General features: G+C 36.3%; 2 protein-coding genes across 3 annotated transcripts in view; one reads left to right on the forward strand and one right to left on the reverse strand.

Annotated features, from left to right (window-relative positions):
- Positions 1-47: 47 nt before the first annotated feature.
- OSGEPL1 (O-sialoglycoprotein endopeptidase like 1) lies at positions 48-11,741 on the forward strand. Its single transcript, XM_029224469.1, has 9 exons — positions 48-140; positions 1,465-1,705; positions 5,420-5,807; positions 6,601-6,805; positions 6,882-7,030; positions 8,159-8,289; positions 8,413-8,484; positions 9,944-10,050; positions 11,680-11,741. Exons 2-8 carry the CDS (start codon positions 1,485-1,487, stop codon positions 10,020-10,022), a joined length of 1,245 nt encoding a protein of 414 aa, XP_029080302.1. The 5' UTR covers positions 48-140; positions 1,465-1,484; the 3' UTR covers positions 10,023-10,050; positions 11,680-11,741.
- A 2,104-nt stretch (positions 11,742-13,845) lies between these two features.
- Positions 13,846-26,850, reverse strand: part of ANKAR (ankyrin and armadillo repeat containing) — an 82,065-nt gene continuing 69,060 nt past the window's right edge. For both annotated transcript variants that reach the window (XM_029225682.1, XM_029225681.1), the window contains 6 exons: positions 23,016-23,174; positions 22,192-22,309; positions 19,709-19,818; positions 17,967-18,163; positions 15,588-15,634; positions 13,846-14,115 (listed from right to left, as the gene is read on the reverse strand). In XM_029225682.1, coding sequence (XP_029081515.1) covers positions 13,871-14,115; positions 15,588-15,634; positions 17,967-18,163; positions 19,709-19,818; positions 22,192-22,309; positions 23,016-23,174 — 876 coding nt within the window. In that variant the 3' untranslated portion in view covers positions 13,846-13,870. The remainder of the gene's footprint in view (positions 14,116-15,587; positions 15,635-17,966; positions 18,164-19,708; positions 19,819-22,191; positions 22,310-23,015; positions 23,175-26,850) is intronic.

Here is a 26,850-nt window from a genome sequence, read left to right on the forward strand (position 1 = left end):
GCGACGGGACGCGGGCTCCGTGTTGATGACATCACTTCCGGGGCCGACAGGTTCGGGCTTCCTTGCACCTAGGAAAGGGCGGTCGATCGGCTCTGCTGCGGAAAGTAGACGAGTACTAGTTACTGTCGTTCACGAGGAAGGTGGGTGAAACAGCTCAGCTCTCTCTCCACTGATGCTTTCGCGCGCCTGGAAAAGCGGTTCCAGTCAGAGTCCCTCGCCTTAGAGCAGACAGAGACCAGCGCTGGCCAAGTGCCCAGGGTTCGCTTGGGATCCTTCCTGGCCCGAACGAGGAGGGCTTCGCACAAGCCTCCTTGGCTGGATTTAGTGACTATAAGTCTAATTTCTCGTGGCGCGTCTGTTGGGGCTGCATCCTCTGCAGGGGTCCTCTGTGAATAGGTCGCTTATCTCTAATCCCTGGATGCCCTCTGCTCCTGTGGAACAATAAAAGTTCCAATATTCGCTCTTTTATTTTTTTCCATTTTGTCCATTAGTGTGATAGGGAAAGAGCCTACTTAAATATCTAGAAGGTTCTAAAACAGGTGATTTGGGATGCATGAGACTAGATATTTGGCAGTGTGAAAAAACCAGGGTGCTTTAATGATGGACTGCTGTTATTGGGGGCAAAGAGGATTTGGGGAGATCCCTATTATGATAAACCTGTGGCAGAAATGGAGATTTAATTCAAACAATTGTAATTAATGGATGAAATAGGTATTAAGTTACGGTCGTTTTAGTTGAGATGCTCTTTTAAAATGAGCTTCATGAGGGCTTCCCTGGTGGCGCAGTGGTTGCGAGTCCGCCTGCCGATGCAGGGAACACGGGTTCGTGCCCCGGTCCGGGAAGATCCCACATGCCGCGGAGCGGCTAGGCCCGTGAGCCATGGCCAAGCAGGCAAATAGATGAGCTTTATGAGAACACTTGTTGCTAAACTTAGACGACTAGATCTTACTTTGTGTTTTATGCGAACTATTGTTTTCCGACCAAATGATTAAATTTTTCTTTTGAAAGGTGTTTCTAGGAAATGGAATGCATTGATTTTCATCAGTTCCATTTTGCCCTTATTGATTTTTTTTAAACCACATTTTGTCTTAATTTTAGCTATAAAACATGAATAGCACTTTTCAAAAGACTATCCATGCAGCTGTTGTACTGTAACATTAGCTGTTTTATAAAGAATAATCAATAGTTTGGTAAGAACAGCATGCAAGTAATAGTAATAATAAAAATTTTATATCTAACTTCCTGTTTTCCCTCTTAAAGAGCATTATATTCATTCATACTGTTATTTATATTAACAGATTTCTACAGACTAAAATTTTTTGCTAACTTTTACAAACCTTTCCTAAATTTTTATAAAACTATATATTGAAAAATAAACCAAGTTTTTGGAATTTTGCTTTACTGAATGGGCTAGTGGCTAATGTCAGTTCCAAATAATAGTTTGTTTCTTTAATTCTTTTCCAGGAATTATCTATACAGTAAATATGCTAATATTGAATAAGACAGCAGGAGTTTTTTCTAAACCATCAAAAAGGAATATGTATGAATTTCTAAGAAGTTTTAATTTTCATCCTGGAAAACTATTTCTTCATAAACTAGTTTTGGGAATTGAAACCAGTTGTGATGATACAGCAGCTGCTGTGGTGGATGAAACCGGAAATGTTTTGGGAGAAGCAATACATTCCCAAACCGAAGTTCATTTAAAGTGAGTAGACATTATCTTGGTAGTTTCCACTTTTTTTTGGAAAAATAAAATGAAATAATTTTTTTTGTATTTATTACATACAAAAGTTAAATTTTAAGAACTAATTTATTCTTTCATGCAAAAGTTTCTAATTACTGCCATAGAAAACCTTAAACCCCTCAACCTGGCTTTTAAGGAGCTCCACAGTAAGGTCCCAACCTTAGCTAATCCTGTTGCCAAAAAGAAACTAAACTCCAATATTTATCCATGATTTCCCCTCATGCCTTTTTCTCTTTTGTCCACCTGTTATGTTTCATGGTCTCAACTGAAGTCCTAAGAAAGTATGACCTGACCTCTAGCCTGTGTTAATCACTGCAAAAGAAAATCCTATTCACATTTACACATATAATTCATATTGGTACTTAAATAACAATATACTGTTGTATTAAAGCACAGAATGGTGCCAGGTTTATAAACTCAGATTTTTCCAGAGGGCCACCAGGCAGGTTACATAAATAGGTGGGCTGGGTATAATGTGGAAAATATCTATAGGAGGTCACTACTCAGCTCCAGCCAGTTGTTGCCATGCAAGAATGTAGGCCTTATGTTATTTGATTATCAGAATTTTCAAGAGAAAATGGAAATCCAGAATGTTATGGTAATATCTCCCAGATTTTAAAAATTAGTAGGTAATTCAAATATATTAAAATACCATACAGTTCAGATATGCCGTCAAGCCATTAATTTACAACATCTGAATAGTGAAAAAGTTTGGTGTTTTGAGATCACAAACCTGTGTGTGAATCATGAATTAGTGATTGGTATTGGCTGTGACTTGGGAAGTTCCTGATCCTCTCTGATTCTGTTTTCACATCCATAAAATGGGAAAGATAATGTCTATCTTATAGGATTGTGGGGTGCATAATAGAAATAATACAGAATATTAGAAATAGTATACGTGAAGAGGCAGAGTAGGCCTCTGATGGTTACGTATTATATGAAAGGGACTGTGTTAGGTCTTAATAAGGCACAGTGAAATACTAGCAAGTCCTTGCCTTTAAGAAGCTTAACCTAATCTTTGAGACATGGTATGTAGACCTACAAGGAAAGTTAGCAGTGCAAGGCAGCATAAAGTGAGTATCAAAGAAGTATTGCAGACAATAACTTATTACCATGCCTCAGTTTTACAGTTCTTTCATTATTTTGGGGTGTATTGGACATTTGAACATGTAAATGTTAGCTGCACAGAAAGGCCTACCCTAACTACTTAATCTAAATTAGGTACTCCCACCCTGTTTATTCTATATACCATATCCTGCATATTTTCCTCATAATTCTTTTCATGATTTTTATGTTTGTTTACTTATGTACAGTCTTTCCCCCAATAGACTCTCAGCTCCATGGTGACAGGGGCTGCGTCTGTATTAACCACTACACTATGCCTAGTGCCCAGCATAGCACCTGACATGTTGCAGGGGTCAGTGGCCTTGAGAGATAGTTAGGCCTTCAATGAAAGAGGATGGAAAGAATATTGTAGGCTGAGAGAGCATCACTGGCAAAGGCAAAGAGGTGAGAAAGTACTGGGCAAACACTTAGTTTAGCTAGCGCGTGAGTCACTTGAGAGGAATATATAGGCAAATAAACTATTTGGTACCATCTCCTCAGCGCATCTCATTATTTATTGAATACCTACAATTGCAAGGCAGCATCTGAGGCACTGTGGGTACATATATATGATCCTTTCCTCTGAGCAGCTTACCATATAAAGTGGTTTACATTCTGATTCAGCCACTGACTAGTTTTGAGACCTTGCACCATTTTCTATGTCTTAGTGTCCTTATCTGTGAAATGGGGATAATAATGACAACCAGCTTATAATATTGTTGTGAAGGTTAAATGTGAATTCTTTTAAAGCATTTAGTGCAGTCTTGACAAATAGCAAGGGCTCAAAAAAACCTACCTATTACTAGTAACAATAGTACTTCTCTTACTACTATAAAGTGAAGAAGGCAGATAGGTAAATAGGTCATTGTAAAACAGCATGGAAAGTGCAATAATAGAGGATTGCTTGGAAGAGGAGTTCTTTCTTTAAAGCCAGACACCTGAAGGACAATCTTGACTTCTCCCTCACCACTCTGTACCCAAATCAGTCACCTAGTCATAGTAAATCTACCTCCCAAATATTTCTTGAAACTTTTCCTCCCACTTTCCACTTAGTTCAAGCCCTTATTGTCTCTTGCCTGGACTCTTGGCTCCAGTCTTGAGGCTAAATGGTTTCACTGTCTCTTTATTAGCTTTGTTCTTTAATCGTCCACTTTCCATACTGTCTACAAATTATTATTTGATTATTAATTAATGATTTTATTAATCATAATTAATTCTTTGAGAATAAAGCCATGGTCTTATTCATCTCTTCTGTCTCTGATGCTTAGCATAATCCTTAGAAGATAATACATAGAAGAGGCACAGAAAGGAAGGGGAGTAGGCAAGTGGGAGGAGGAAGAAATGAGTAGGAGGGAGAGGATTTGGATTTAAAGTCTCCCAAATTCCAAGAAAGTAAAAGCTTTTGAGTAGGTGAGTGATGAGGTCAGCACTGTGCTTTTTTTCTGGCAACACCATACAGAACAATTCCAAGGATCAGAGAATGTATCTAGGGAAGTACAGTTAGAAGGCTTTGAATAGACTGAGTTAATGAGAGCTTTTCGAACTTGGTGGTGGCAGTGGGACAGTGCTGACCTTATCAATGGTGACAAACTTAATTAAATGTGGAAAGTAAGGGAAAGAAAGGAGATAAAGATAAGCCTGGAAACCCAAGTGATTAGGAGGTTATTGATGCCATTAACAGAATTGAGGAATATAGGAGAAAAAGTCACTTTGAAGAATTAAGGAAAATGGTATTATATTATGGATGTGTTGAAATAAGATCATTTCTTTTAAATATTGCCCTCATTGACCGACACAGTACATATTTTAACTATTAAATATTCATTGAATGCCGTGTATATAGATCTTACAACATCAATATTTGAAGGGTTTTTTTTTGAGATTAGAGGTACATCTTGCAGACCCTCTATATTTTTGCTCTGCCTGTCTGATCAGTCACATGCTGGCTAATTTTTTGCTAACAACTTTGCCTTCTAATTCTTTATTCTTGACATTTGGAGTGGTCATCCACTGCTTGTCCTATATGGACCAAAAATCAAAATTACCAATCCAATTAAAGACTGGATTCCCAAACTTTATTTCAGGATTTCAAGCTGTCTGCTGTCCTACCATGAGCTCAAGTGCAGTGTGTTTAAAAATAAACTCGTCTTCTTCACAAAACTGTCTTCATGTTTCTCTCTGTTAGTATTTCTTTTCTTCCAGTCAGATAGATTAATTTTCCTAAAATCCAGTTTTATCCTGTCCTTTCCTTATTCAAGACTCCTTCCTTAGAATGCTTCTCAAAATTATTTTGGTGATTTCATTTATCAAGAAACAAATCCATAGGAGTTTGTTGTATACAGTTTTGAAAAGTTAGAGACATTAAATAACATCCTTAATCACTGCATGGTGAGTTCTTATAATATACTGTACATTATAAGGCACACATAATTTGAAAACACTTGACTTACTAATGTGTTTAGCTATATAATGGTTAATTTGAAAACATGCCTTCAGCCATAATATATACTTTTTCTTTCTCTATTTTTATAATCTTAAAATTATAAAAAGCTATTTTTTTATATCTTTCAGAACAGGTGGGATTATTCCTCCAGTAGCTCAACAGCTTCATAGAGAAAATATTCAACGCATAGTGCAAGAAGCTCTCTCTGCCAGTAAAGTCTCTCCAAGTGAACTCTCAGCAATTGCAACTACCATAAAACCAGGACTGGCTTTAAGCTTGGGTGTAGGCTTATCATTTAGCTTACAACTGGTAGACCAGTTAAAAAAGCCCTTCATTCCCATTCATCATATGGAGGCTCATGCACTTACTATTAGGTTGACAAATAAAGTAGAATTTCCTTTTTTAGTTCTTTTGATTTCAGGAGGTCATTGTCTTTTGGCATTAGTTAGAGGAGTTTCAGATTTTCTGCTTCTTGGAAAGTCTTTGGATATAGCGCCAGGTGACATGCTTGACAAGGTAATTATTTAAGAATTAATATCTCTATTCTTTTTTGTTAAGGTGTCTATTTCAGCTAAATAGTAATAGATACACTACTGCTATTCATCTAAATATTTCTGAATAATATATTAGACTGAAAAAACTTATGTGCAGTAGTAAACAAAAAAATAGTACATAATTTTATAAAAGATCCCTTCTTACCCATTCCGAATAAAATGATATGAGGTTTACATCAGTATATAAAGGCTCAAATGGTTTGTATATACACTTTTTTTAATCAAATAACATAATATATGAAAGAAAGTGCTTTGTGAAGTGTAATGTACCTTTAAAAAGTGAAATAAGAGGATATATAAAGATAACATAAGGACATTAAAGATGCACAAAGTTCTATTATTAAATGTTACAATTGCTGACACCACTGACTAGCAGATTTCTTTTCCTTTGTTTTAGAATATTAAAGCCTACTGCCTTATAAAAAAAACCTGTTGCCAACAGCTGAAATGATTGGAAGAAATAGGACAGGTTCTTATTTTTGAAGTTCATCATTAAGCAGTCATTGTCATTTTCAAACCTATTTTCCATCCCCAGTAGAAGAGCAAAAGTAGATAGGAAGGCAGTGATTGGCCACTATTGATCAGGTTGTCAGAAACAGCAAGATTGTCTGTCTTGACTGACCACCAGCTCTGGTCCATGTTTGTAAAAGTATTGCATGTCTTATTCACCCAGGGTAAAATTCATTTCCTTTGCACCCTGGTTTCAAAATGTACAGTTTCATGACATTACAAAAATTTTTGTTTGTTTTTGATAGGTAGCAAGAAGACTTTCTTTAATAAAACATCCAGAGTGCTCCACCATGAGTGGTGGGAAGGCTATAGAACATTTGGCCAAACAGGGAAATAAACTGCATTTTGATTTCAAACCTCCCATGCAACATGCTAAAAATTGTGACTTTTCTTTTTCTGGACTTCATCACATTATTGATAAGATGATAATGCAAAAGGAAAAAGAAGAAGGTATATTTCTAATTAGTAAAGTTGGACAAATAAGTAATACTGGATTGTACCTAAAAATACCTGCTCATTCCTGCAGGTATTGAGAAGGGGCAAATCCTGTCTTCAGCTGCAGATATTGCTGCTGCAGTACAGCACACAGTAGCCTGCCACATTGCAAAAAGAACACATCGTGCTATTCTATTTTGCAAGCAGAGAGACTTGTTATGTCAAAGTAATGCAGTACTGGTAAGTTTTGTAATTTTAGAATTGTAGTAATCCTTTACAGTATGTTACTTTCCTTCCCAGAGATTAATTGACCCTAAGCATAGGATGAAAAGATCTTTATGCCATATGCTATCCCAGACAGTATGAAATCACATAGAATAAAAACTAACAGCCATTGGGATTTCCCTGGTGGTGCAGTGGTTAAGAATCCGCCTGCCAACACAGGGGACATGAGTTCTGAGCCCCGGTCTGGGAAGATCCCACATGCCGCGAAGCAGCTAAGCCCGTGCACCACGACTACTGAGCCTGTGCTCTAGATCCAGTGAGCCACAACTACTGAGCCCACGCGCCTGGAACCCGTGCTTCGCAACAAGAGAAGCCACCGCAATGAGAAGACCTCTCACCGCAACTAAAGAAAGCCCACGTGCAGCAATGAAGACCCAATGCAGCCAAAAATAAATAAATAAATAATTAAAAACAAAACAAAACTTTTAACAGCCATTCCCTGTACAGGCCTGGCAGCTTTATAGGACATCTGTACAGCCTATGTGGCAAAAAAGTTCAAGGCTGCATCTTATTGAATTTAAAAGAGGGTTTACAGTATGAAACAAAATGCAGTATAACTGCTGTCATTATTGAAGGAAAAATAGGCTGTTTCCTTCAGATTTATGTTCCTTTGATGAAATCCCTTTAAATGTGCTTAAAAGCCTTGATAAATTTCCTGTGTATCTTAAACTTCATTCTTTGGAAAATTGTAAAGCGAGAAAAATATTTAAATGGTAGGTTCACAAAATGGAATATTACACAAATATCAAAGGTAATAGTTTAAGAATTATGTAGTAAAATGAAAAAAAATGCTTATAAGTGAAAACTGCAGGGTCTAAAATACTGTACTACGATTGTAATGAGAAAAGGGTTAGAAGAAAATACAAAAATGAAAGTGATCATATGGTAATATTGAAATTGTTGGTGACTTCTGTTTCCTTTGCAAATGTTTATTATATAGATGTATCACTTGCTCATTACCCACCTACCAAAATGTGATATTGTCTTATTGTATAATGCTGGTAATTTCCCCAGGTTTAGCTCACAGCTTAGCTCATATTCATGTGTGATATTTGTTAATTTTGGTTTTCTCAACTTTTTCAGGTTGTATCTGGAGGCGTTGCAAGTAACTTACATATCCGAAAAGCTCTGGAAATCGTGACAGATGCAACACAATGCACTTTGTTGTGTCCTCCTCCCAGACTGTGCACTGACAACGGCGTTATGATTGCATGGTAAGCCATGGATGTTTGTGCTTCGCTCATAATTATGTAAATATTAATTGCCATTTCATCATGCTAAATTTTCTTCCTTTAAATCTTGGGCTAGTTATTTTATTTTTATTGATTCTTATTTAGGAATGGTGTTGAAAGATTGCGTGCTGGCTTGGGCATTTTACACAGCACAGAAGGCATCCGCTATGAGCCAAAGTACGTGGTACCATTCATAATCTTTATGCAAGCTGCATTGTAAAAGTCAAAGCCTGGATTTTGCTTTTATATTTGAGGTTTTCATTGACACTCTGGTGGTACTTGAAGAAAGAGTACATTAATTTTTTTCATCTAACCTAAGCGTTAGATACCTTATAAGAAATATTTTTGTTACAGCTTAAATTATATAAATGTTGACAAAGCATAGGTTAGAAACAGGCAGTGGGTAAGGATGATGAATTCCCTCATTGGGGACCAGAATGGAAACCATGTCCATGACCTGGACTTTTGCAGTGTTAGGGCCATCTCAGCATCAGCTGCTGTGCTGGAAACTTAAGGAAAATGTGCAAAAAGCATTCAGGTGTGAGACTGGGTTGTGAGTATACTTCTCCACAGGCAGCTGAGAAATGGCCAAAAGATAGCTGTTTTCTGCAAGCCTTATTTCCTCTCCCAAATCAAAGTTCCTAGGAGTAGCACAGGTTTTCAATTTGTTATCAAGTTCTGGTCTTAAGCTAATTCTGGAATAGTAAAAACAGTAAAGCATGATTATGTTTCATAGTCTAGCATAATTCTATTTTCAACAGTGTTTCATCTGCTGTTTTAAACTTTTCAGCATTTTAGTACCTAACTATACCTATGTGAACCATAGACTATTAAGGCTGATCATAAATGAACAGAGTTTAGTTAGTAGTGACTAAACTACTAGTAGAAAGAATCCCTTAAGTTGATGGCCTAGCCTCAGGTAGAATCTACCATCTGATCCAACACTGCCTTCTGGTGGGCAGTGTTGAGGCTGGAGATGATGGCTTTTTTTAGGTTGGGGTCCATTTGAAGCTTTGTATAGGGCAACATTGTACAAAAGCAGAAATCTGAGGCCAAAAGTATTTACTGAGGAAGAACAGAGAAAGAGGGTAGGATCTAAGACCTCTCCTGCCACCAGTGACAAAGGAAGGTAGAAAAGGAGCAAGCTAGCTTTTGAAACCTGGAGAATTTCTGAAGTTGGAATAAATGCAGGTCTGACTTTGTATGGCAAACTGTTTTTACCCTGTTAGCTTTGTAGAGCATTATAAGGCAACTTTTTGTTATTTTTTTCTGTTTCAAGTTTTTATTTATTTACAGTATTTGAGAGAGAACTCTTTCAAAAACATCTTAACCCCAAACTCATTGAATTGTATGCATTAAATATGTATAGCTTTTAACATGTCAATTATACCTCAAAGTGGTTTTAAAAAATTGTCCAATTTAGATTTCTAGCCTTCCTTCACCCATTATTCTGGTTTGAGGTCCTATTGTATTTTTATGGATTCAAGAACCACCATCACATATAATCAGTTATACACTAGATACATATATTGTTTGTCAGAATTCTAAGCAGATAGTTTGCAGAGCTAGTAACAGATCAGTAAACAAATAATGTAAAATAATTTGAAATAATGTGATTTGTCTGATTTTGATGCAGATGTCCTCTTGGAGCAGATATATCAAAAGAAGTTGGAGAAGCTGCCATAAAAGTACCACGATTAAAAATGAACATTTGATTTTTGCTTTTCAAAAGAATCCCTAAAGGTAGTAGTAAAGTTTTGATTTTTTGTATATCAAATATATAATACTAATTGTTCATCAATACTAATTGTTATCAATATAATACTATATATCAAATATATAATACTAATTGTAGTAAAGTTTTGATTTTTTGTATATGAAATATATAATACTTTGTTATCCTTTTTATGTTTGATGTTTAACCTGCTCTTCTGAGAGACTATAATAATATGTTATAGTCTTATAAGGGAGTATAGGCTTTTTTTTTATTATCAAAAACCAAATAAAACATCTTGTGGGAAAAAGAATATACTGATATTGGCAAGTAGAAAGAAAAACCTTGGAAAAAATATAGCAATTATGCTAAATCCTGGCCCCATATTATAAAGGCATAGATCTTTACCCCCCTTTTTCATATCAGGATACATTAGCCTGACTTTTCTAATGAGAGAGCAATTTTAGAAAGGTAGCCAGGTCAAAGTCATGTCAACTCAAGAATTCTAAGTCAAAACAAAAGAATATATGTTAGTAATTATAAAAATATATATATTATTCGGTATCTTCTCTGGAGCAAATGGGATTTCTATACATTTCTTAAAATGGGATTTTAAGAAATATGACACCAGGGAAGCATGGGCTTCCCTGGTGGCGCAGTGGTTGAGAGTCCGCCTGCCGATGCAGGGGGCACGGGTTCGTGCCCTGGTCCGGGAAGATCCCACGTGCCGCGGAGCGGCTGGGCCCGTAAGCCATGGCCGCTGAGCCTGCGCGTCCGGAGCCTGTGCTCCGCAACGGGAGGGGCCACAACAGCGAGAGGCCCGCGTACCTCAAAAAAAAAGAAAAGAAAAGAAATATGACATGCAACTAATTCCTCGAGTGTATACTGTACTTTTTAGTTGGCCACATATATTCACATTCATTATTTTAGAAAGTATATTTAATCAGTGAAAATATATGAGGTGAAAAGGGCTGTTTTATTTTTGGATAATGGGCTGTTTTATTTTTGGGTAATGTCCTTTGACTCTGACTTTTACTGCAGATATCATAACAGTTTATGACTTTTTTTCTGCCCAGATTAAAATAACTGAATGTACTGTCCTTTGAATATAAGGATGATACTACTAACTATTTAATGTCCTTTGAGAGATTTTGCTATGTTACATCATCCATACTGGATCAAATTGTTAATTTTCTAATCAGTGACTTGCTTTATTGAGAAACTAGAGGTTAAGGATAAAAATCTAGAATGAAAAGATTTCTTATTTTAATCCTTCCTTATGGTGACCTTCCCTTTTGGGAAATTCCATAAGTAATTCTTTTTTCTAGAATTGTGATCGTAGGATATTGCTTTATGATCCTCCATTTTATCCTGGAAATATAATTTATATGAGAGAACATATAGAAACAGCAACATTTATAAAGCTTACATTCTTTGATGTTGAGGTATAGGTATGATATAATTGGTTTGTAACTATAATTTAGAAGAAACTATTAGTTTGTGAATTCACCTTTTACATTTGGATTTGTATTCTGTATCATGTGAATCTAAATTCACAGAAAGTGTATTTCCTTTGACTGTTACAATAAGAGTGCATATAAACTAATGAAGAAAATTGACCAAAATTTTTTCCCACCATCACAAATTTTATAAAATAGGAATATCGGGCTTCCCTGGTGGCGCAGTGGTTGAGAGTCTGCCTGCCAATGCAGGGGACACGGGTTCGAGCCCTGGTCTGGGAGGATCCCACATGCCGCGGAGCAACTGGGCCCATGAGCCACAACTACTGAGCCTGTGCATCTGGAGCCTGTGCTCCACAACAGGAGAGGCCGCGACTGTGAGAGGCCCGCACACCGCGATGAAGAGTGGCCCCTGCTCGCTGCAAGCAGAGAAAGCCCTCGCACAGAAACGAAGACCCAACGCAGCCAAATAAATAAATAAAATAGGAATATCTATAATCTAAGTTCTTAAAATTTCAAAGTATCAAAACTATTCCAGATGCTACAAACACACATGTCAAAATTAAGTTCATGATATAAATCAGGTAAACTACAGATTAAAAAAACAAGCAAATTCTGGAAGCATTCCATATATTTAGGTCTTCCAGTATTTAGCCAGAAGGAAGGAAGAGAAAGGGAGAAACATTGAACTCTATATTGGCAAGCATGTGTGCCAGTTAGCTTATAGTACAGGTAAGAGGCAGGCAATTTGCTGAAACTCTCTCTATATTGAGACCTTTCTCATCTTACGTATAATTTTTAAAAATAGAAAGCAAGTGCAGGGTAATAAACGTAATCTGTGCTTTGGGGCTGTACTTAAGGAGAAATACTGTAAAGTTTTAAGCGTGGTAGGTTGGCCCGGCTAGGCCTAGATACTCAGGAAATGTCTATGTTATTGAATGCAAAAAAACCCTGATCATCAACTTTGAAACCACCTGAAGCCAGTTTTAAAGCTCAAAGTTTGCTGTCTAAAGGCTTTTATCTTTTGAATGTCTAGAGAGGCTTAATGTTTCCAATGATATGAATTAACAGTGCTGAATAAATGACACAGGTTTGTATCATTTGAATTATTTATCCCTTTCTAGTATAAAATATGCCATTCTTCTCAGAATTCCACCAGGAAGTTGTGACTCAGAGCTATTAAGATAATTTTGAATCAAATTTGAAGATTAAAGAGGTCTCTTATTGTACAGTGGTTAAGAGCACAGGCTTTGGACTGTGGCACACAGAAAGCCCTGAGTACCTGTAGCTGCAGTCACCACCATCATTACTGTTACGTTAAGGCATGTTGGAGAAAATAACTGCTAATTAACGTATGTGTTCACTGCAGCCCAGGTAGACTATAGAGACAATTGAGCAAAGTGGACAGAGAAAAACGGTGGCTCTTTAAAGGACCCACTGAAACCTAGTTAGCTTTTATATCAAATCCATTTGCTGCTGTATGTGAGAAGCAGACATACATACATCAAAACGTGCACCTACTGGAAACAATACTGGTTGGGCAAAGACATCACATGATTCTAAGCCACAAAGAATGTCATCTATTCCAGCTGCAAACCAAAGATACTCTGTACGTATGGAGAATGGTCAACAGTGGTGGCCACACTTTTTAGCCATACTTTTGTGCTTGATGGGAAATGATTTCAGATTTTTCTTTAGTAAAATGTTTTTAAAAGCATACATTTCAGATTTTAGAAGACTCGTGTACCTGTAGTATTTATCATTAAATATCTTAAGGTAGTACAGTGAGTGTTAACATGTAGGCTACTTTGAATCAGGTCTTTTTAGCCCAGCATACCAATTTAAAAATGTTTCTTATTTTAAAATGTTTCTAACACTTGATATATACACGAATTGTGCCACTTGTGTAAGTTGCTATATCTTAATAGTTTTTTTTCTTCTTTATTTTTCTTTTCTTCGCTGTATGCGGGCCTCTCATTGTTGTGGCCTTTCCCGTTGTGGAGCACAGGCTCCGGATGCGCAGGCTCAGTGGCCATGGCTCACAGGCCCAGCCGCTCCGCGGCATGTGGGATCCTCCCGAACCAGGGCACGAAGCTGGGTCCCCTGCATCGGCAGGCGGACTCTCAACCACTGCACCACCAGGGAAGCCCCTATATCTTAATAGTTTTAAGTGCAGGCATTCTATTATAGAAAATTCTACTTATTTTTTGAAACCATAATTCTGACCTGATGTTACATTTCAGTAGACATGCTAAGGAAAATTTGTTAAGTATCAATATCAAGAACTTCCATTCAAAAAGATTACTCAGTTATGTATATTTTACCACAATTAAAAATAAAAAATTTTAAAAGATTGCTCAGGAATCCTTTTACACTAAAATGTTTTTAATTAGCCTTCTGCAGGCTCCGGATTAGCTTTCTGTACATGTTTCCCAAGTTGGCTCAAAAGCACTATTCTTGGTCTTGATACAGTTGTGATATCTGATGAAATTGCAGATGAAAAGGAAAAACTATTGTGAGAAACAGTGGTCTTTTTTGTTTTGAAGAGTCCCATGAAGTTAGTTACAGGAGGTATAAAAGTCAAAGAATCTCTTGGTTGAATTTTGGGTTTTAATTTTCTTCGGTGCTCTTTCCCTAAAAATTAGAGAGCCACAATTAAGTGTCTCTTTCTTAAGCCTAAGAACCCTAGGTATAGTCTCATTGCTTTTAGTTCTATATATTTCTGTTTTCTTCACATCACTAAAACATACTAAGAGAACAGATCAGTAGCTTCCAGACTTTGAGATGATGCCAGAGTGCAAAAATTTGTGGGGATCAATATACAGTTGCCAACTTTTTATTAGACCAAGTTGGCACTAGTGAAAGAACAAATGCCAGCTACTTTAAACATCGTTTTGTAAAAGATGGGGTATTTTAATGTCAATAGAAAGTGTAAAAGGCATTATCTCAAAATGGAGGACTTTACTTGAATGAAATTAACTTTATCAGAAATCTGATTGTCCTTATTTTTTCTTATGTTACCACAAACCTGTGAAAACTTTATCAGACCGTTACTGGTATACATATTGTTATTCACAAACCAATATTAAAGTGAAGGAATAATGGAACTGGCTTTATTCTTTTATGTAAATTACTCTTACACTAAAGAAGCTATACAAAAACCAGATGTTCTTCTACCCATGATATTCAGAAATAATAGCCTCCCACACATACTTAGCTTCCCTCATATCTCCCTGAATAAATGAAGTTCTTTCCTCTCCTTTTCTTTTCTTTTCTTTTTTTTTTTTGCTGTACACGGGGCTCTCACTGTCGTGGCCTCTCCCGCTGCAGAGCACAGGCTCCGGATGGGCAGGCTCAGCGGCCATGGCTCACGGGCCCAGCCGCTCCGCAGCATGTGGGATCCTCCCGAACCAGGGCATGAAGCCATGTCCCCTGCATCGGCAGGCGGACTCTCAACCACTGCACCACCAGGGAAGCCCCCTCTCCTTTTCTTATTCTCTCTCTTTCCATTTGTGACTCCAGCAAAGTGATCTTGATTTCAGAAGGTTCTATTTTTGCTTTTGACAGTAAGGTAATATACCAAGTAAGACTGATTTTGGTCCTACACTACGCACACATGAACAAGCACTAAGCATATACATAAAACCAGTAAGTAATTTATTTTCCCCATTACATGTCTGATAGGAATTGATGAGTAACATTATAAGATCTAGACTCTGATCTCGCAGGCCTAGGCCACTCAGCCATGATCTGCCAACTTTGTATAAAACTACATAGTATCAGTGGAAACAGTGTGGTCTCTGCCCTAAGAACTTATAAGATAGACAAGTTGTATATGAAACAATAATAGCAAGATCGTAATTAAAGTCATTTACATGTGGGAAAAAGCAAAGAGAGGGATTTCTGTCAAGTGATATTAGTAGGGAAGTCTTAAAAGAAATGATTAACATGGGCTTGTAAATGGGAAGGTATTTTAGGTATATAGAATTAAAAAAGCATAAGTTTACAGGTAAACATGTTTTTTGGTAGTCCCTACATTTTAAATTCTTAGAAATGAACAATTATAAAGTCTCAGGGCTAGAAAGTATAAAAGAAAAATCAATTACCTTTTTTAAAGACAGGAATTATGGATGGTCCTCCATTTTTCTCCAGACTAAAAGGAAAACATTTTTATCACAAAAACTAGATATATATAAAGACTTAGTACACCCAGGTACCATGTTCAGTGCCTAATGGTCTAATTTATACGTTACCTGTACTAACTATGCATGTTACCTGTAGGTGTTTTATATTCTGTCACTCATTGACTCGCTTATCACCCAAAACATTTGGAAGAGTAAATCTGCTTGAAGTGATCAGGGAAAGCTCCATTGAAGAAGAGACACTTCAGTTAGACTCTGAAGAAAATAGGTCTTTAAATGGATGAGGTGGGGGGCGGGTATTCCAGATAGAGGGAATAGGATATGAAAAATTACAATACTATAAAACAGCATGGCAAGTTCAAAGGGCACTAAGTAGTCTGGTGTGATTGGAATTAAAGGTATCTGGAGACATGATGGGAGGTAAGTTTGGAGGATAAAGGTCAGGTCATTTTATATATTAATAAGAGAAAATTTAAACTTTATTTTCAAAGCAATGTAATACCTATGAAATGTTTCAAGCCAAAGAATAACAAGGTATACCTAAGTTAATATGATGTGTGTGGCTTTAAAAGAAGTATTATAGTAATCATCATCCTGTGCATGTAACATATAAATATGGTATTACACAGTTTCCCTGGTAATAAAATGTAAGTCTTGATTAAAGTTAAAATATTAAAACTGCTTATCACAAATGTGTTCCTGGTTAATTTGATGAGGAACATTTGCTGTTGTCAACTTTAATGAGGCACAGGCCCCAAACTATTCAATAGGCCAGCTTCATGGCTATAGGGTTACGTGAAACTAGCTACTCTTAGGCTCAGAGTACTTTCATGGAGGGTCAGTTAACAGTAAAATTATGGCCCTCTACATACTTCAAAATTTATACATCCAAAGACTTCTAATCTGGGGCTGAATAGGGGTGTGGGAATAGAGAAGTGGAATATATTCCAAAACAATGATGTTGTGATCCCAACCAAAATCAATCTACTTTATGTTTCCAGTAGTGGAATCAAGGAATATTTTGTGGAACTTAATCTTTTAGTGCATTTCCCATAGTTTCATTTACATCAAATTCCTTTACAGGATTGTTATGAAAATTAAAGGGAATAGTGTATGTAAATGCTCTAAGGAGAGTGCATAGAATTATTATTAGTTATGGGAGTAATTGTTATTTGCTTACCAGTTCCACCTCACTTGGTAGCCATTCCTATAAGTTTACTGACCACTTGTTACTGCTTATAATCCTGAAAGTTGAGTGTTCACAACTCCAGAGGGTGCCATTCACCTTACAGTCATTGTAGATTTGTATGGTTACTACAACCATTTTCCAGGGGATGGCAGTAAAGTGTACTGAGGAAGGGGCATCTTTTTCTAATTCCCAAAAAGTTGCCGTATGGGCTAGCTGTGGGAATGACTGTAAAATAATACTTCCATTATTTAAACTAATTTTTTGAATTGGTGAATATTACTTTTAACATTGTCAATTAAAGCAATTGTAATTTAGTTTTCCCTGGCTTATTATATAAAATTAGATAATCAGTTTGGGGTTTTCAGTTTTTCAAAGAATTCAAATTAAAGTGACTCTGAAGATATACTCATTTTTCTCTATACTTAAAATTGACTTATAGAACCATGATATGCTGTTGGGTCCTATTCTCTTCTACTATCGTAGAGTTAATAATATATCTTGAGTAGTTCTGTTTCCTATATGTAAATAGCACTATTTGCAGAGACTTGTAATTCAGCTACAATTACAGAAGAAGAGAAAATATGTCCATTGTAAGGAGATTCTCCTCTTCTCTCTTTTTTCAGAAACTTAAGTTCATGATAGAACTATAACACTGAGGCAAAATCATCTGAATAAATGCCTGGCAAACTTTGCCATAACTTGAACCACAGGGTCTGATTTAGCCCTGTTTCTGCCCTGGGAATTTGGCCTAGCTTTGGATCAAGTCTAAGAGTCCCATTTGATGCCAAGGTCATAGTGGCATTCCTGGTTGCCTCAGAGCTCTCAAATGTACCCCAGTCTACAAAAAAATGGCTTCCTGGATCAGACTTGGAGGCAACCAGTCTTCCAGAAACTTTTCTGAAAGGCGGATGAATAATCCTGGCCAGACAGGATCCCCAAGATCAGGTTGTATTCTTGTCTGCACTTACAATTCTGTTGCTAACTTGGAATTTAAACAGGCTTTGGCAATGGACATTTAGAATGAAGTTTATCCTTTGTTTTACAATGCGTAGATGCATAACAAGGACGGTTCCCCGTGTTTGATCTTCCTTAAACTTCCTTAAAAATTCCTCTCAGTAACTTTACTACTGCAACTTCAAACATAGAAACAATACCTTAAGGAAGGAAGTCCCACTCTTTGTTGCATTTGAAATTCCTTTAAAAATGCTGGGTTTATACTTGCATCTCTGCTGATATTCTTTGTTATACGAAGGAACTGATTAGGCTTATTCCTGCATTCCTTTAATAAGATTCGGAAAGCATTTGCATTGTAAGTTAAGTAGCCAAGAGCACTGGAGCAAGCCATGCGAACCTAAATGAAGAGGAAACAATTTCTCCTTAACCATTGAGCTTTGTTCTTAAAATATCTAACCCAGTGCTCTCATTAAATATTTCATAGGAAAGTCTCTGTAGCTATGTATAGCAAATATGTATGTCAACTGATGGCCTCTATAGATAGAAGCATAGCAGCAATATTTTTAGGGAAGGCTGTCAATTGCCATTGATTTCTAGTAGTTGTTCTCAGTCCTGACTGCATTTTTAGAATCACCAGGAGTTTAAAAAAGAAAAAAGCCCACCAACTAAATACAGACTCTCTTAGTAGAATCTGGCATTGTGTATTGTTTTTAAAGTGCCATAGGTGATTCTAATGGGCAGCCCGAGTTAGAACCTTTGAGTTTGAACTAAGACAGTAGGTCTCAGTCTTCATTGTGCATTGGAATCACCTGGATAACTATGAAAATCATGTCTGTATTCCACCCCCTAGAAACTGATTTAATTACTTTAGGGTGCATTGAACTGAACATTGGGACTTTTCAAAACTGCACAGGTGATTGTAATATAGGAAACCAAGTTAGAGAGTATAGCATAAAAGTAAGTTAAAAATAAGGTGCACAGGGAAGCAACTCAATTTTCCACGGCAAAACCAAAGAAACAAGCACAAGTATCAGGCCATGGGACTCCAGAAAAAGTAATTATTTCTTTGAAGGAAATACCCTCTGCATTTGACTCTGAAGTAATTAGGTTGTTCATATAATTAATAAAAGTATATTCCTGGGAAGTTCTTAGGAGAATCTGTTCATGGTGGCATAAGAAATGTCAAAGAAAGGAACGTAAACCAGGCCCATGCAGGGTATCAGAAGGTTGACATAGTGGTCTTTACACTGGCATCTGACTGCTGTATATGCCCAAAAATCTTCCACACCTTGAACAGTGGTTCTGGACCAGCAGCCTCAGCTTCTGGGAACTTGTTAAAAATGCAAATTCTAGGGCCTACACCAGATGTATTAGATCAGAAACTTTGTGAATGGAGCCCAGCAGTCTATGGTGTAACAAGTCCTCCAGGTTATTCTGTTGTACCCTAAAGTTGGAGAAAAAAATACTGCCTTAGACCCCGTGGGAAAAGCAAAGGAAACACTACTATGTATAGTAATGTTTTAGAGGCAAAACACTACTGTGGCCAGCCTGGTCTTCAGGTACCCTCACTCTAACACTGTTTGGCAGGTAAGGAAAATTTTCCAATGGATTCCACTTTCATTCACTACAAATAATCATAGAAATGACAATGATTTTAATTATAAAATATAAAATATTTTATAAATAATTATAAATTTCTGTATCATCCATGTACTTGTATACTGAATCTTAAAGATTGAAGTTAAAATGAATGTGCACATTTTGTGGAAACCAGAATTGTGAATGGCAAATGTAGTACTAGAAAAATAATCAAATTTTGAGTTAGTAATATGAACTATTATATGAGACTCAACCTGTGGAGAAATTAGCCTGCAGAAGTGAGAGAGAGGCAAATTATATTTTAGAATACTCTATTTTCAAATTTATTATTATTTTTTTTTACCTCTTCTTGCCTTGAGTACAAATGATAGCAGAGCTGTTGGATTGTCCCTAATGTGGTAAATGCTTCTGGAATACCAGCTCTAGAATGAGCCAGGGTAGCTATTAAATTCCCTATAAATTAAACAACAAGAAAAAAAAAGCCTGTGTTATTTAATTGGTATAAACTGATATACTGTGCTTTCATTCACTTGCATATATTAAAGTATTAAAAAAGGTTTGAGGGACTTCCCTGGCGGTCCAGTGGTTAAGACTTAACCTTCCAATGCACGGGGTGCGGGTTAGATCCCTGGTCGGGGAGCTAAGATCCCACATGCCGTGCGGCCAAAAAACCAAAACATAAAACGGAAGCAATATTGTAACAAATTCAATAAAGACTTTAAAAATGGTCCACATCAAAAAAATCTTTAAAAAGGTTTAAGTCTCAAGACATCTCTATTAATGAAGACCTGCTGAGAAAAAGCATGTGTGTTAAATGTAGAATAAACTTTCCCCAAAATTATGGTTTGGTTTTCTGTCACAAACAGTAGAAGTTAAATAGGTTTATTTAAGAGTGGGGAATTTTGAAAAATCAGAGGTTTTCTTCCTCTTGGCTTCAGAATATATTTTGTTTTGAGCTTTTATGGTTTGTTTAATGACTATGAACATAATGTTTGAACTACTGTAAGAAAATTTAATGTCCTTTTTGCAATTCAGATGGCTTTGAGTTCAGAGCTTAATGGTATTTTAAAACCAAGTAATGTATTACTTATTGAAGTTTATGATCATTGAAGTTCTTGTTATAAAAAGAAATGTTTTGAGATTGAAGTAATAAAGTGATTTAGTAATTAAATAAATGTGCAGCTACGAACTTAAGATTGTTTCATTCGAATTCGTGTTTTATTCTTACAACTTCCGTGTGATATTCTTTCACAGTATTGTTGCTGTGTTGGAATAGGTGTAACACAAATTTTAAGATATAAATGTAATTTTACATTTGTGGGTGGATACTTTATTGAGGTATTAACTGAGTTTTTGTTCTCCTTGTATTTTTTTCCAGCCTCCATTATAAGCCAGGAAGCCCTTTGTATTTATTGCCTCAGGATGAGCAGGGCTGGGTTGTATGGCCTAGAGCAAAAATTGTCTAAAGATAACCTTTCTTTCAGGCTTATATTTTCAAAAGCCTGAGTTTATAGAAGGCATTATGCCAGGGGGAAGGGACAGAGGAGTCTTTAAAGATAGGGAGTAAGAAATGGGGAACCAATGGGAAGGGCAGAGAATCTAAAACTAAAACAGAGATAGCAGGAGCTTTGAGTGAAGAATGGCTAAGTGGTGTACATAGGAAAACTGGACACTTGGCAACAGAAATCTCAGTCTCTGCAAAATTTTATGCTTTTGGAACATCTTCTGGAAACCATATCAACTTGGACTTGAGCATGTCATTTATTTTACATTATACCTGAGGCCTGAATATCTGGCTTTGCTTGAGATACCCCAGACATGCATATGGCTCTGGAGATGCATATGACTCCAGTGGTGGAGTGCAGAGAAAGCCCAATAATTTTTGAGATTGTTTCTACCAGCCTGGGAAAATTAATATTTGAAAGCTAGAATAATATGGCATTTCTTGCACAGAAGAGTTTGTGGAGTAAAATTGAAACCCACTACAATTGTTTTTCAGAGTCATAGAATTACTATGACATTGAATTAAGAATGTTATTTAGATAAAAATATATTTAATAACTTCTTTTAAACATGTATTTTTCCTAGATAGTTTTCATCAGAAAGTTTTTGTTTGCTTGAATTTACCTTCCATGCCAAGTAAACACACTCCATAAAAATGTAATTTTATGGCAGCAAGTGGAGATTCCTTCACTGTGTTCAGTAATCCATTTCAGTTAAAAAAACAAATACTTTATTTTTTGGTAGTTGTCACTCCATATGGCTGTCGTTTTGATACTGTTTTATGTTGTATTGAGCATGATAGATCAAGAGAACTAATGTATTGATCATCTGGAGAGTTAGGTCTAGATAGACATAGTCACACAATTAGCACTAACTATGTCAAGAACTCTGTTGGACCACTTTGCTTTGCTATATTGCATAGCAACGTAGAGAACTCTTAAATATTAGACAAATATGCGCAATTAGTCAAAAGGAAACCAGACAGAGGTTATCAGTATAAATCTGCCAGTATTATTATAAAGCAGTGTACAAATTTTGTTGTTGGTAGCTCATAGTTGAATTCTCATCTTACATTCTGGAAAAAGTAATTAGGGGTTCAAAAAAGTAATTAGGAAATCAGAAAGGTTCTATTTGAGGTGCACAGTAGACTTTCATTGTTCCATGTAGCCTTAACTCTGGAGTTCCGTGTAGACTTATATGAGTTCATTCTTCAAACTGTGTGACAGAATATCAGGTTTATTATTTTATTATTGCTCAGATTACCAAAAAAATTTTTTGTAAACAGTTTTAGGTGGATATGATTAGCTTCTAGTTATTTCTTACCTGTCAAGACAATAGTAGTGGAATGAACTGAATACAGACTATCAACTAAAATAGTAACACCTCTTGCAGTCAAAGTAATGTGGTCCACGTCTATAATGACTTTAGCTAATATAATAATCTAAAAACAAAAAAGAGGCATAGAATCATTAAACATTTTCTACTCAGCTTCTGTAATTAACCTTTTATTTCTGAGGGGATACTTCTCAGAAAAGTAAGAGGGGTAATTTGGTATGATTCAATGAGAAGCGAGCTGTGTGGGGAGGACCTAGGGTACATATCCCTATCTGATCACTGCAGTGACCATCGTAGGCCATATTATTCCTTCTACGATGTTTGCAACTTTTGCATTGTTGAAGTTTGGTTTCATAGAAAATACTTCTAAAGGTCATAGGATAGAAAAAGAAGAATAAGACCAAGAAGAATCCAGATACATAAGGTTGTCTACATGGTTGAAGAATTAGGTGATCAGCTAAAGATTTGCAGTTAGAAAACTTGTCTTGGACACTACCATGTTTCTCTACCTATTTCCTTGTAAAATAGGGTTGATGAAAATAATACTATATTTCTATCCATCTGATAGGGTTGTTATAAGCATCAGATGAGATATAAAGACAAAAGTGCCTTGTGACTTGTAAAATTCTATATAAATGAAGAAATCCTCATAGATAATGGAGTTTTTATGAAGTGAGGAAGGGACTGGTGTCAAAAATACTGTGAATTTTACAAAAGCAGTAAACGTTTTTTCAGATCCAAAGTTTTTTCTAATTTTTCAGTTTTCACTAAAAAGACATATTGATTTGAAGTTTTAACCTTCAATTTTATACCTGAAAAGCTGCCATTGCCTTCTCAGTTTCAAATGTTGATTCAAAAAAAGGTTCAAAAGTTGATATGGTCATTATTCCACTTTCCAATATTAAGTATTGTTGAAAGCGACTATTGAAGGCAAAAAGGGTTAACGCATAGCCTGCTCTTAAACGAATATCCTAGAAATAGGAGAAACATGCATTATCTTTAACTTACTTCATTTGTCATGTTACTCAAGGGTAATAGGTTTTGAATTCTTGCATATTAAGATACATTTCATTTGTATCTCTGGGAGTAAAATATGACATTATTGGGGAAAACAGATAATAGAGTTACCCCAGAATGTTACTGAACAGATAAAACAGAGAATTAGGTTGTGGTATCAGGGAGAAGAAAAGAGAAAAATTTTAATTTTTAAATGGAACGTTAGATTACTGATTATGCAAATGAATACCTAAATGGTAATAGGAAACTCCACGATTTCATTAACCTTCAACTTTTGTTTCAACATATTTTTCTTTCAATATTTTGAAATAGAGCTGATAAATCAAAACTTCTCTTGTATAGCATGATATATATTGAATTTTATGCCTTGTGAGATATCTGTCATTTCTTAAAATAAGTACAAATTTTACAAAAATTCTACTGTACTATATTCTAAGGGAGAATAAAAGAAAAATGATTTCCTTTTAAAAATCGCACTTTAACATTCTGGGAGTGGGCAAACAGAGCAAAAGGCAATTCTCCCTTTGGCAGTCCACTTGCCAAAGATTAACAAGTATGGTCCATCTTCTAGAAAGACCCAAAAGATACAATCTTATCACTAAATCTTATTTATAATATTTTATTTGAACATGGTAGTACAGAGAGAGAGAACCATTAATCTTAGTGTGAGAGAACAATTAATCTTAGTGAGTTTTCTTCTGCTGCTCTTAATCATATAAAAATGCTATAGGTACATACGGAAATATTTACAGATAAAATTATATGATGCCTGAGATTTGCTTCAAAAGTAATATAGGGGAAATGAGGGAATATATAAATAAGATTGGCCATGAGTTGATAACTGCTGAAGCTAGGTCATGGGAATATTTGAGTTCACTATGCTACTTTGTCATTCTTTTTCTGATTGAAATTTTCAATAATAAAAATTATGTACTGGTGAGGCTCCCGAGAGCTCACAGCGCAGGAGCAGAGCAAGCACCGCCGAGGCCCCGGGTCCCAGGCAGCAGCAGCGGCGGCCGGGATGGCAGGGCAGGAGCCAGTGGCCTGAACACCCTCTGCAGCCCCTCTCCTGGGTCTTCATGGGCCTCGGCTGCCCCAGCGTCCAACATTTCCACCCTTTCCCTCCCCTCCCCCAAAACTCCAGCAACAAAGAAAAGTAGTCTGAGAAGGAGCGGCGATGCGTGTCGTCGCCCCTCCTTGCCCAGGAAGGCCAGGACTTACTGAAAAATTAGAAAGGAGAGAGCGCAGACAGCAGAAGCAAGAAGAACTACAATCCTGCAGCCTGTGGAACAAAAACCACATTCACAGAAAGACAGACAAGATGAAAAGGGAAAGGGCTATGTACCAGATGAAGGAACAAGATAAACCCCCAGAAAAACAACTGAATGAGTAGAGATAGGCAACCTTCCAGAAAAAGAATTCAGAATAATGATAGTGAAGATGATCCAAGACCTTGAAAAAAAAAATGGAGGCAAAGATCGAGAAGATTCAAGAAATGTTTAACAAAGACCTAGAAGAATTAAAGAACAAACAAACAGAGATGAACAATAAAATAACTGAAACGAAAACTACACTAGAAGGAATCAATACCAGAATAACTGAGGCGGAAGAACGGATAAGTGACCTGGAAGACAGAATCATGGAATTCACTAACACGGAACAGAATAAAGAAAAAAGAATGAAAAGAAATAAAGACAGCCTAAGAGACCTCTGAGACAACATTAAATGCAACAACATTCGCATTATAGGGGTCCCAGAAGGAAAAGAGAGAGAAAGGACCAGAGAAAATATTTGAAGAGATTATAGTCAAAAACTTCTCTAACACGGGAAAGGAAATAGCCACCCAGGTCCAGGAAGCGCAGCAATTCCCATACAGGATAAACCCAAGGAGAAACACGCCAAGACACATAGTAATCAAATTGGCAAAAATTATTGAAAGCAGCAAGGGAAAAACAACAAATGTCATACAAGGGAATTCCCATAAGGTTAACAGCTGATTTCTCAGCAGAAACTCTACAAGCCAGAAGGGAGTGGCATGATATACTTAAAGTGATGAAAGGTTAGAGCCTACAACCAAGATTACTCTACCTGGCAACTATCTCATTCAGATTCGATGGAGAAATCAAAAGTTTTACAGACAAGCAAAAGCTAAGAGAATTCAGCACCACCAAACCAGCTCTACAACAAATGCTAAAGGAACTTCTCTAAGTGGGAAACGCAAGAGAAGAAAAGGACCTACAAAAACAAACCCAAAACAATTAAGAAAATAGTCATAAGAACATACATATCGATAATTACCTTAAACATGAATGGATTAAATGCTCCAATCAAAAGACACAGACTTGCTGAATGGATACAAAAACAAGACCCATATATATGCTGTCTACAAGAGACCCACTTCAGACCTAGGGACACATACAAACTGAAAGTGAGGGGATGGAAAAAGATATTCCATGCAAGGGGAAATCAAAAGAAAGCTGAAGTAGCAATATTCCTATCAGATAAAATAGACTTTAAAATAAAGAATGTTACAAGAGACAAGGAAGGACACTACAAAATGATCAAGGGATCAATCCAAGAAGAAAATATAACAATTGTAAATGTATATGCACCCAACATAGGAGCACCTCAATACATAAGGCAACTGCTATAAAAGAGGAAACAGCTATAAAACAGCTATAAAAGAGGAAATCGACAGTAACACAGTAATAGTGGGAGACTTTAACACCTTACCTACAGCAATGGACAGATCATCCAAAATGAAAATAATTAAGGAAACAGAAGCTTTACATGACACAATAGGCCAGATAGATTTAATAGATATTTATAGGACATTCCATCCAAAAACAGCTGATTACACTTTCTTCTCAAGTGTGCATGGAACATTCTCCAGGATAGATCACATCTTGGGTCACAAATCAAGCCTCAGTAAATTTAAGAAAATTGAAATCATATCAGGCATCTTCTCTGACCACAACGCTATGGGATTAGAAATGAAATGAATTACAGGGAAAAAAACGTAAAAAACATATGAAGGCTAAACAATACATTACTAAATAACCAAGAGGTCACTGAAGAAATCAAAGAGGAAATCAAAAAATACCTAGAGACAAATGACAATGAAAACAGGACAATCCAAAACCTATGGTATGCAGCAAAAGCAGTTTTAAGAGGGAAGTTTATAGCTATACAAGCCTACCTCAAGAAACAAGAAAAATCTCAAATAAACAATCTAACCTTACACCTAAAGGAACTAGAGAAAGAAGAACAAACAAAACCCAAAGTTAGCAGAAGGAAAGAAATCATAAAGATCAGAGCAGAAATAAATGAAATAAAAACAAAGAAAGCAATAGCAAAGATCAATAAAACTAAAAGCTGGTTCTTTGAAAAGATAAACAAAATTGATAAACCATTAGTGAGACTCATCAAGAAAAAGAGGAAGAGTACTTGAATCACTAAAATTAGAAATGAAAAAGGAGAAGTTACAACAGACACCGCAGAAATACAAAGCATCCTAAGAGACTACTACAAGCAACTCTATGCCAATAAAATGGACAACCTGGAAGAAATGGACAAATTCTTAGAAAGGTATAAGCTTCCAAGACTGAACCAGGAAGAAACAGAAAATAT

This window comes from Monodon monoceros, unplaced genomic scaffold (assembly GCF_005190385.1).
Source record: "Monodon monoceros isolate NGI ecotype Baffin Bay Population unplaced genomic scaffold, NGI_Narwhal_1 Super_Scaffold_16, whole genome shotgun sequence".
NCBI classification, from domain to species: Eukaryota; Metazoa; Chordata; class Mammalia; order Artiodactyla; family Monodontidae; genus Monodon; species Monodon monoceros.

Coding starts and splice junctions, on each gene's coding strand:
- OSGEPL1 (XM_029224469.1), top strand. CDS start 1,485: ATGCTAATATTGAATAAGACAGCAGGAGTTTTTTCTAAACCATCAAAA. Junction 8,290..8,412: donor AACGGCGTTATGATTGCATG/GTAAGCCATGGA, acceptor ATTCTTATTTAG/GAATGGTGTTGAAAGATTGC. Junction 8,485..9,943: donor GGCATCCGCTATGAGCCAAA/GTACGTGGTACC, acceptor ATTTTGATGCAG/ATGTCCTCTTGGAGCAGATA.